Genomic DNA, 12,144 nt, shown 5'->3' on the forward strand with positions numbered 1-12,144 from the left:
AAGGTCCTGGAAGGTCAGTGTTGGGAGATTCTGGGAGAAGGATCGGATCCCTGGAGCACGTGCTGCGAACTTGGACCTGGTGAGGCTTGAGTGTTGGACAGTCTCAGGAGGGGACGGACGTCCTGAATAGCACCCGCAGAGGCCCTGGTGGCCGGTGTGTTGGGAGACCCTGGGAGGAGGGTCGGATCCCTGAAGAGCACCCGATGAGGCCTGCGTGTTGGACGGTTGCAAAGTGGGGACGGACGTCCTGAATAGCACACAAACAGGCCACGTGTGTTTGCAGAGTCAGTGACGGCACTGCATTGGGGGAGCTACTGTCCATCTGTACATCTCAACTGTCAGGTGGCCTGGTGAGCAAGGCTTTGTCCGAGACAGTGATCCCAGTTCGACAGCTTCCCTGAGAGAGAGGACTACCAAAGAGTCGTCATCTGGAGCAGGAGCTCCTGCGAGGTAACCCCGGACATGGGATATAACTGTTGGTGCCTGTATTATTCTATGGACATTAATGAAGTGTATGGCGTGCGGTCGCCCACGGTAACTGGACAAAGAGGGCCAGCGTGTTTAGTGACAGCGTATTCAAGCCGTGTACTATGTAATGTTATGGACTATGTGTGAGCCTGTGAAGTATAACATGGCTTACGGTGCGGTTTATGATGGCACAATAAACTACATTGGACTGTTTTAAGTGAAAGTGTTCCTGTGTGCCTCAATATCGCAGCCAAGTGAGTGTTCCCCAACACTAACAATAAGTGCTACCTTACACTATATACTGAATCGTGGGTATGTTTTTTCTATTAGTCACCTTGTGACTAACCTTCAGGGGGTGAATTATGGGTATAGTTGAGGAATGACAAGAGAAAACCCATTTAAGAAGAACCAATTTTGGTTAAAGCTATTCCAACATTAACATAAAAAAGGCTTTTCCCCTATGTGACATCTGTGATGTTTATTAACAGTTGATTTCCAAGTAAAATATTTCTCACTTTACGAAAATGGAAAAAGCTTCTCCTCTGTGTGACTGCTCTGATGTCTAACAAGAAGCGCTTTCCGGTTAAAACATTTCCCACATTCTGAACAGTAAAAAGGCTTCTCCCCTGTGTGGGTTCTTTGGTGATTAATAAGATGCTGTTTCCGGTAAAAACATTTCCCACATTCTGAACATGAAAAAGGCTTCTCCCCTGTGTGAGTTCTCTGGTGACTAACAAGCTCTGATTTCTGTTTAAAACATTTATCACATTCTGAACATGAAAAAGGCTTCTCCCCTGTGTGGATTCTCTGGTGCTTAACACAACCTGATTTATTCATAAAACCTTTTCCACATTCTGAACAGGAAAAAGGCTTCACCCCTGTGTGAGTACTCTGGTGACTAACAAGATGTGATTTCTGTTTAAAACATTTATCACATTCTGAACATGAAAAAGGCTTCTCCCCTGTGTGGATTCTCTGGTGCCGAACACAATCTGATTTATTGATAAAACATTTCCCACATTCTGAACAGGAAAAGGGCTCCTCCCCTGTATGAATTCTCTTGTGACTAAAAAGATATGATTTATGTGCAAAACATTTCCCACATTCTGAACATGAAAAATGCTCCTCCCCTGTATGAATTCTCTTGTGACTAAAAAGATATGATTTATGTGCAAAACATTTCCCACATTCTGAACATGAAAAAGGCTCCTCCCCTGTATGAATTCTCTTGTGACTAAAAAGATATGATTTATGTGCAAAACATTTCCCACATTCTGAACATGAAAAAGGCTTTGCCCCTGTGTGGGTTGTCTGGTGCCGAACACAATCTGATTTATTGATAAAACATTTCCCACATTCTGAACATGAAAAAGGCTTCTCCCCTGTGTGAGTTCTCTGGTGATTAACAAGATTTGATTTCCGTTTAAAACATTTCTCACATTCAGAACATGAAAAAGGCTTCGCCCCTGTGTGGGTTGTCTGGTGCCGAACACAATCTGATTTATTGATAAAACATTTCCCACATTCTGAACAGGAAAAAGGCTTCTCGCCTTTGTGCGTTCTCTGGTGCTTATCAAAACTTGATTTATTTGCAAGATGTTTCCCACATTCTGAACAGGAAAAAGGCTTCTCCCCTGTGTGGGTTCTTTGGTGACTAACAAGATGCTGTTTCCGGTTAAAATATTTCCCACATTCTGAACATGAAAATGACTTCTTTGCTTTAGGATCAGTTTGTTTTTTAATGCCTCTTTTGTGACTTTGATTTTCCTTAGTAGTTGGTAATGAATCAAAAGATGGGACCTGTTTCATAGGATCAGATGAAAGATCTTTGCTGTGAATGGATGATGGTATATCTGGAGTAACAGCAATCACTTCAGTTGTATTTTGAAGGATCTCAAGATCATCAGATTTAAAGACTGAAGATGTCAGCTGTCCCTCTGATCTTCTGGTACAGTCATCTGCGAAGACAAAAAAACAATTATTTTTTAATAAAATGTCCTTGAGTTTTATATTTTTGAATATTTCTACTTGAACTGTCCATAAAAATGGCAAGCTATGTAAAAAACTTTATTTACCAAGACAATGACAGTTCACAGTTAGGGATGAGCGAGTAGTGAAATACTCAGACTCGCTGTACTCGATACGAGTACCTCCTTATACTCGGGTACTCGTATCGAGTAGCAACTTCAATGTAAGTCTATGGGAAATGCGAGTAATGGGCTGTGCGGGACTGTGCGGGGGACTGTGCCGGGCTGTGCCGAATATTGCGAGGCGAGTAGTGAAATACTCGCCAGGATCCGAGTACCGAATCCTAACGCGTATACTCGCTCATCCCTATTCACAGTTTAATAGAAAACCTTGTTGGATGAACCAGCAGTGCATCGTGTGTGGTGTTCAACTGTTTGTTCATTCTGCCTCCCAAATATCAAAAAGAAACGAATCAATGTTATGTAGGCGAAAATAATACCAATTCTCATCTCACAAAAAAACAAGCCCCCCCATCATCTGTCAATGGAAAAACAGAGGTTCCCACACTATTAGTCGCTCAAAGGCTGTTGAAAAGCAACAAGGTTTCCATAAACCAATCCAGCAAAATCCGCTCTCACTTCTGAGCCTTGCAGTGTGCTCACACAACATTTAGGATCCCTGTATTTAGCAATATTATAGTGAGAAGAACCCACTTAATTTATGGTGTGTGTCTCCTGGAGCACAATCTGGGCACTATGTGTTGGGTAATAAAATGGCAAATGTGTAATTTCCACTCTCCAACATCCACTGCGTGTTAATTTCCGGAAAGTTGCTGTGGAGTCAATATATTTACTCCTCCTACACACGTGGTAAAAATTGTTGGTACCCCTCATTTAATGACAGAAAAATCTGCAATAGTCACAGAAATAACTTTTATCTGTCCAAAGTAATAATAAATAAAGGACAAGTGTATATTCCAAACAGCGCTCAGAAATAGGAGAAGAGGTGTCCTCCTGCAGGATTTTGCGGTAAGTATACAATACTAATGCTAGAAGTAAAACCCCACTGCGAGAGGGTGTCCTTAATTTCACAAAAGTAGCAGTGTACTTGTGAAATAAATATGTCAAAATACCACTACACATATAAAGATGTTAATATGTATGCCTGTAGTTGTAAGCAGGAAGCTGCAAGCTCTCAAACACATTGAGTCCTAATCCTATGTATATTTCTATAAAGCTGTTTACAGGTAGGGGTGTGACGTCACTAACCCTATTATACTTGGTCATACCGCTTGGGTCACTTGGCAATAATATTCCATAGACCTGCCACCGGCCGGGGCAGCATCTGGTGTATACTATCAATGCCCAAACTTAACCCTATAAAGCCTCCGGAATCCTTAGATCCACGGTTACGTGCTGCTACAGAGGGACTTTTGCAGGTCAGTGCTAGGAGCTCACAGAAACAAGTTAATTTGTATCAGCTTCCTGATACATTATAAACAAACTCCACCCACTCTCTTCAGGCCGCAAGGCTTCTACAGCATCGCCGCGTGTCTCTGGCGGCTTCTGGCGGAGGTCTCCGTGCACCGGGCCCCATCTCTTTTGCTAATCGGGCCCCAGCGGCAGGATTTTGCCGATGCAGTAACTGAACCCTGTGTCCAAGACGCATGGCTCAGTTACACTCTATTGCTGACAAGGCTGTGGAGTCGGTAAGCCAAACCTGCGACTCCGACTCCTCAATTTCCCTTACACCGACTCCGACTCCGACTCTACGACTCTGACTCCCACATATATTGCTTATATTTAAGTGAAAAATTTATTGTAGTACAATGTGAACATCAGACATTTAATCATTTCTATGATACAATAATCAAGATATTTAGATAGATATTATGTTCTATTTATTGGAATGCAACTTTAGAACACAAACTGTAATAAATTGTAAATATGTAATATACTGTATACATGTACATGTATACGGTACAGACCAAAGTTTGGACACACCTTCTCATTCAAAGAGTTTTCTTTATTTTCATGACTATGAAAATTGTAGATTCATTCTGAAGGCATCAAAACAATGAATTACCACATGTGGAATTATATAATTAAAGTGTGAAACAACTGAAAATATGTCTTATATTCTAGATTCTTCAAAGTAGCCACCTTTTGCTTTGATTACTGCTTTGCACACTCTTGGCATTCTCTTGATGAGCTTCAAGTGGTAGTCACCAGAAATGGTCTTCCAACAGTCTTGAAGGAGTTCCCAGAGATGCTTAGCCCTTCTTGGCCCTTTTGCCTTCACTCTGCAGTCCAGCTCACCCCAAACCATCTGGATTGGGTTCAGGTCTGGTGACTGTGGAGGCCAGGTCATCTGGCGTAGCACCCCATCACTCTCCTTCTTGGTCAAATAGCCCTTACACAGCCTGGAGGTGTGTTTGGGGTCATTGTCCTGTTGAAAAATAAATGATGGTCCAACTAAACACAAACCGGATGGAATAGCATGCCGCTGCAAGATGCTGTGGTAGCTATGCTGGTTCAGTATGCCTTCAATTTTGAATAAATCCCCAACCGTGTCACCAGCAAAGCACCCCCACACCATCACACCTCCTCCTCCATGCTTCACGGTGGGAACCAGGCATGTAGAGTCCATCCGTTCACCTTTTCTGCATTGCACAAAGACACGGTGGTTGGATCTCAAATTTGGACTCATCAGACCAAAGCACAGATTTCCACTGGTCTAATGTCCATTCCTTGTGTTCTCTAGCCCAAACAAGTCTCTTCTGCTCGTGGCCTGTCCTTAGCAGTGGTTTCCTAGTAGCTATTTTACCATGAAGGCCTGCTGCAAAAAGTCTCCTCTTAACAGTTGTTGTAGAGATGTGTCTGCTGCTAGAACTCTGTGTGGCATTGACCTGGTCTCTATTCTGAGCTGCTGTTAACCTGCGATTTCTGAGGCTGGTGACTAAGATGAACTTATCCTCTGCAGCAGAGGTGACTCTTGGTCTTCCTTTCCTGGGGCGGTCCTCATGTGAGCCAGTTTCTTTGTAGCGCTTGATGTTTTTTGCCAATGCACTTGGGGACACTTTCAAAGTTTACCCAATTTTTTGGACTGACTAACCTTCATTTCTTAAAGTAATGATGGCCACTCGTTTTTCTTTACTCAGCTGCTTTTTTCTTGCCATAATAAAAATTCTAACGGTCTATTCAGTAGGACTATCACCTGTGTATCCACCAGACTTCTGCACAACACAACTGATGGTCCCAACCTCATTTATAAGGCAAGAAATCCCACTTATTAAACCTAACAGGGCACACCTGTGAAGTGAAAACCATTTCCGGTGACTACCTCTTGAAGCTCATCAAGAGAATGCTAAGAGTGTGCAAAGCAGAAATCAAAGCAAAAGGTGGCTACTTTGAAGAACCTAGAATATAAGACATACAGTATTTTCAGTTGTTTCACACTTTTTTGTTAATTATATAATTCCACATGTGTTAATTCATAGTTTTGATGCCTTCAGAGTGAATCTACAATTTTCATAGTCATGAAAATAAAGAAAACGCTTTGATTGAGAAGGTGTGTCCAAACTTTTGGTCTGTACTGTGTATATTATATATATACACACACACACACACACACACATACACACACTATGACTCATCTCGGCTAAGATAAAGCCTAGATCCTCAGGCTAAATTCACACTATGGGCGTAGCCAGGATCAAACCTGGGAGGGGGGGGGGGGCAGAATCTCATACTGTTCCGCAGAATTTCATACTGCACACCTCAGCTGCTGCAGAACCTCATACTTCACACCCCTACACTTGAAAATAAAGCCTGCACCTTAAGAAGATGTGGTGATGAATGCAGTCTATTTATTCCAACTATCAGTTGAGGTTGATGTTACTGAAGACGAGCAATGCCTGTCCTGGGCGTCCTTTTGGGCAGCTATGAGGTGTACCTGACTGGTGCTAAAAAAAGGAGTGTTAGTCTGTGTGCTACCCGGCTTTCATTCTTTTTGGTACAGATAAGATATGGATAGACAGATATGGATATATAGATAGAGCAGATTTCTAATCTGCTTTTGCTATTGAAAACATTATGTATGAGCTCAAAAACCTTTCAGGTGATGCGGTTTTTTAAAAAGCTGATCTGCTTTTGCAACTGAAAAACGTATCCTCAAAAAACGCAGGAAAAACGCTGTGTGTGAATGTAGCCTTAGATCAGGAATAGAACAGTCATTTATAGGACATTTCATAACTTTCCCAAATTCCTATGAAAAAATATTCAGCACATTCTGCATTGAATTAATGTACCCAATATATTATATATTTTAGGAGTCGGAGTCGGTCCATTTTATACCGACTCCACCAAAATGAGCACGACTCCACGACTCCGACTCCACAGCCCTGATTGCTGAGACACAGGGGGCATGATTGGAGACACAGGGCAGGATGAAAGATATGGGGGCATGATTGGAGACACAGGGGGCATGATGAAAGATATGGGGGCATGATTGGAGACACAGGGGGCATGATTGGAGACACAGGGGGCATGATTGGAGACACAGGGGGCATGATTAGAGACACAGGGGGCATGATGAAAGATATGGGGGCATGATTGGAGACACAGGGGGCATGATTGGAGACACGGGGCAGGATTGGAGTCACAGGGGGCAGAATGAAAGATATGGGGGCAGGATTGCAGACATGGTGGCAGGATGAAAGATATGAGGGCAGGATTGGAGACATTGTGGCAGACTGAAGGATATGGGGGCAAGATTGGAGACATGGTGGCAGGATGAAAGATATGGGGGCAGGATTGGAGACATGGTGGCAGGATGAAGGCTATGGGGGCAAGATTGGAGACATGGTGGCAGGATGAAAGATATACGGGCAGGATTGGAGACACAGGCGGCAGAATTGGAGACATGGGGCAGGATGGAGACAGGTCGGGCATGATCATGGGGCAGGATGGAGACAGATGGGGCAGTGTTGTGAGTTCATTTTCCCCTTCATCACTGAGGTCTGGTGAACTCCCTATTCTAGTAAAGGAAGGTAATGAGCCTGATTATCAGGCACCTGAGCCTAGTGAGGATGACTGGCTAAGTGGAGTCACGGACTGGATATAAGGCTGCCGACGCCCTTCTGCCCTGCGGGTGATTTCTCTGTGGACTTCTAGGACACCAGTCTGATTCCTGCTCCTCTAAAGCTAAGTTTTCTGCTTTGCCTGTTAGCATTTGTTTTTTGTTTTCCTTGCTTTTCTGGATTCTGCCATTCCCTGCTGGGGTGAGCTGAATCTCCTTTTGCCTGTAGCTCTGTCTTCAGAATATTCCTGAGTACTGACATAGCTTTTTTGAAGCCTAGCATCTTCAGGGCCTTTTCACTGTCCGTCTGTTGGCTCTTATTTTCATAGGGTTTTTCACGGATTGCAGACAGCAGCCTTCCTGTCCTTTTCTATCTAGCTAGCTTGGGCCCCGTCCTTGCTCAGTCTATCTTTCTGCCTGTGTTAGTGTTTTCATCTTGCTTCACCGTCATTATATGTTGGGGGCTGCCTATTGCTTTGGGGTCTTCTCCGGCTGTGATCGAGGGGTCTAGGGCATCGTAGGAACCCCCCATGGCTACTGTTAGTTGTGTTGATAGGTTCAGGGGTCTGCAATCCGATAGCTGCCAACTTCTCTGGTTTTCTGGACTTAGCTAGCACTTCTGTTTTTGCCTCCTACGGTGACTCAATCATAACAGAGCAGATTCATGGGACAGGATCATGGGACAGGTGGGGCAGGATCATGGGATAGATGTGGCAGGATCATGAGCCAGATGGGGTAGGATGGGGAGATCATATGGGGCAGAATGGATACTCATAAGGCCAGGATGGGAGAACATATGGCTGGGCCAGGAATGAAACACATGGGGCCAGGATGAGGGATATTACTACTATAGGGGCTAATTAAGGGATATTATTACTGCAGTGATGTATTTATTTTATTTTTTGAGTATACCGTTTTAAACGGGGGGGTGGTCCTGTTACTGTGCAGAGTGATACTATGTTGCCTTTTTTTCTTCATTTGGTGTAGTGTGGAAGTTGGGAAAAAAATAAGCAATGTGTTCTGCAAACAGTGCTCTAGATAACGGTGTAATTCCCTGCAGAGATGAGCCCTGGCTGGAAGAAGTGACGCAGATCTGTGCTGGATGAAGATGAAAGACTTCACCTAGGGGCGTCACTGGTGAGTCAGTGTGTCACCTATACACTACTACTATACACTGTATACAGCGGTCCTGTGTACAATGTCATACCACAAGATATGGCCTTCCCAAAACTCTATCTGATGACAAATGCACATATAGCAGGATGCAGCAGGCCTCCACTAATAAATCCAATTCCAAAGAAAAAAAAGAGCACCAAAATTAGTGAAAAAAGCTAAAACTCACATTTATTAGGAAGGTTTTAAAATCACATTAATAAGCCACCATGACAGGCAAGGCTAGCTTACACGTTTCAGACAGATATTACATGTCTTTAGTCATAGGACTATGACTAAAGACATGTAATATCTGTCTGAAACGCGTAAGGTAGCCTTGCCTGTCATGGTGGCTTATTAATATGATTATAAAACCTTCCTAATAAATGTGAGTTTTAGTTTTTTTTTCACTAATTTTGGTGCTGGAGACCCCCTCTTTTTTTCTTTGGAATTTGATTTATAGCGCCAGTTGAACCGCACTGGACATCTCCTGGCATCAGACCGCTTATGGACTATATGGACACTGATGTACGGTAGGCTGAATATATTTTTTCCTCTTTTTCTGCTCCACTAATAAAGGCAAGGAGCAGCCCAGGTGCAGACTACTGATAAAAACAACCACCCCACACCTACCAGACCATGGAGGGGTTGGCTGCCTAGTAGACAAAATGCACATAGATAAGGCTTGCATAGGACGCCAGTCACACATGTAAGTGTGATGCAAAGTGTCTGGCTTGCAACCTATTAATGACGCCCATAGTATTCTCAGGTGGGCTGCTCCAGCACTATAATATGCAACACACAGTGACAGTCGCCCCAACACATGTGTGACTGGCGTCCTATGCAAGCCTTATCTATATGCATTTTTTCTACTAGGCAGCCAACCCCTCCATGGTCTGGTAGGTGTGGGGTGGTTGTTTTTATCAGTAGTCTGCACCTGGGCTGCTCCTTGCCTTTATTAGTGGAGGCCTGCTGCATCCTGCTATATGTGCATTTGTCATCAGACAGGGTTTTGGAAAGGCCATATCTTGTGGTATGATTTTTTTGGGATTTTTTTCTATGTTAGCTGTGTACAATGTCACCAGTGATCACTGTATTACCTTTACACTGACATTGCATACTAAGTACAGATCTCCTGTGTATGATGGCACATATAGTGATATTAGTATTGTGTTTTTTTATTACTGATCAGTATTGTAGTATTCAGTCACAAAGTGGTGGTAATAGGTTGTCCGTCCATGGTGTGGTAGTATTTGTTCATTGTATGTGGTATTATTGGTCACCATGTGGTGGTAATATGTGGTCTAGTCATGGTGTGGCGGTATTTGTCCCTTGTATGATATTATTCGGTCACTGTGGTTTTAATATGTGGTCTGGACAAGGTGTGGCAGTATTTGTACTTTATATGTGGTATTATAGGTCACTATGTGTTGGCAATATGTTGTCTGGTCATAGTACGGTGGCATTTGTCCCTTGTGTGTGATATTATTGGTCATTTTAAAACTATACCTAAACTGTATTGCATATTTTAACAAATGTTTAATAGGCTATAGTAGAGTAGGGCCCAGCCAAAACAGTCTACCATGTCGTGGTGGCAGCTTAAAAAAATCTTTTGGCCAAAACAAAGGCTGCTGGATTAGTGGGGCTGTGGACAGTTCGAGGGGTGGAGGCGGGGCTGGGGTGGAGCCTAGGCGGAGTCTCAAGGGGGCCCCAAAAAGTTTGCCAGTATGGGGCCCCGAAATTCCTCGTGGCAGCCCTGTACACGCATACGCCTTAACATCTTTATACGTGTGGTGGTATTTTGACATTTATTTCACAAGTAAGCTCCTACTTTTGTGAAATTAAGGACACCCTCTCGCAGTGGGGTTTTACTTCTAGCGTTAGTATTGTTGTATACTTACCAAAAAATCCTGCAGGAGGACACCTTTCCTCCTATTTCTCAGCACTGTTTGGAATATACACTTGTCCTTTTTCAAAATTATTGGACAAGAGGTGGTTACTGTCACCCAAACTTAGGCTAGTTTCACACTAGCTTATTTTCCACGCAGCGCTCGGCGCCGCTAAGCCCCGCCCCCTGCCGGCTCCCTGCTCACCCCATCCGGTCATCGCCGCCTACTATCGCACATGGCTGCATGCGATCTGCGCACCCTATCCTTAGCATAGGGTGCGCAGACCATGCGCTAGTAGGATTTTAGCATGCGCAGCGCACGCTAAAATCCTACTAGCGCACAGCCAGCGCACCCTATGCTAAAGATAGGGTGCGCAGATCGCATGCAGCCGTGTGCGATAGTAGGCGCTGATGACCGGATGGGGAGGGCAGGGAGCCGGCAGGGGACGGGGTTTAGTGGTGCCGAGCGCTGCGTGGAAAATAAGCTAGTGTGAAACTAGCCTTAGCACCCAGAAACTCAGGAGTGTGTCAAGCGCCAGTGGGCTGTATATATTTTAACTCCCGGAGCTTTTTTCGATTTTTCGTTTTCCGCTCCCCTTCTTTCCAGAGCCATAACTTTTTATTTTTCCGTCAATATGGCTATGTGAGGAATTATTTTTTGCGGGACAAGTTGTACTTTTGAACGACACCATTGGTTTTGTGGTGCCCCTGAGGCTCAGTTGCCACAGAGGTACTGCACCTTCTCCTAAGGTTTAGTGCCCCACCAACTTGGTAAGTTGGGAACTCCTTTCCACACTCCAATACCTGCACCCACACACAGGATAGTTCAGCAATGGACCAGATTGCGGCTCCATGCTTAGAGGATAGCAGAGCACCTTTCGTGGGTCCTTTCTTCGTAACACGAGATGTGCTGGGAGGTGGGTGGAGTTAGATATAAAAGAGTGGGAAAGTTTAGAATTACAGATCAGTCTGACAGGAGGTCAGTCGAGAGTGAGGAGGCTAGGGAGTCAGTCAGGAAAGACTGAGGACGGATCCCTAGAAGGAAGGATGGAGGAAGGAGTGCTGCAGCTGCCTCAGTGATCTGAGGCAGCTGGCACGGGAAAGGAACAGAAGGAGAAAGACGTAGAACTGCAACCTAAGCTTCCATAAGAGAGAGAAGGAACAGCGCGGATTGAAGGAATCGGAGAATAGAGAGGAGTTGTGGGTTGGAAGAGGAACCCTGCCTATAGGTTCTCAGCGCAAGGCCGAGTCCCGGTCCTCGAGGTTGTATGGACACTTATGGCTCTGCAGCAGACACCGGTGGAGTAGTTGGCTGTAAATGCACTACTCCCATCCAAGACTTGGGGCACAACAGCATCTGTATAGGGAGCCAGGACTCAGGAGAAAGGGAGTCCCCGAAGTAGTCTACAGCTGTCTGCCGTACAAGGAAGAGTTGTTAGGAACATCTGAGTACCACGGTACTGGAGCTCTTCACACTAAAGGCGCAATATAGGAGTCGTTCAGGACAGGTACATGTTGCGGAGTGTTGGAGAGGAGAAGCCTGACTTGCCCGGGAGGTTGATTGAGTCTCTGCCCCGGAGGACACAGCA

The 12,144-nt window shown here is 44.5% G+C and overlaps 2 protein-coding genes across 5 annotated transcripts in view; both read right to left on the reverse strand.

Moving 5' to 3' along the window:
* LOC141094169 (uncharacterized) overlaps positions 1-12,144 on the reverse strand; it is a 347,923-nt gene that overhangs the window by 299,037 nt on the left and 36,742 nt on the right. The gene's annotated exons all lie outside the window — the stretch shown is intronic.
* LOC141094141 (uncharacterized) overlaps positions 932-12,144 on the reverse strand; it is a 392,749-nt gene continuing 381,536 nt past the window's right edge. For all 4 annotated transcript variants that reach the window (XM_073579879.1, XM_073579880.1, XM_073579878.1 and 1 more), the window contains exon 7: positions 932-2,426. In XM_073579879.1, coding sequence (XP_073435980.1) covers positions 985-2,426 — 1,442 coding nt within the window. In that variant the 3' untranslated portion in view covers positions 932-984. The remainder of the gene's footprint in view (positions 2,427-12,144) is intronic.

Source organism: Dendrobates tinctorius, unplaced genomic scaffold (assembly GCF_039654945.1).
Source record: "Dendrobates tinctorius isolate UK_male_01 unplaced genomic scaffold, ASM3965494v1 ptg000063l, whole genome shotgun sequence".
NCBI lineage: Eukaryota > Metazoa > Chordata > Amphibia > Anura > Dendrobatidae > Dendrobates > Dendrobates tinctorius.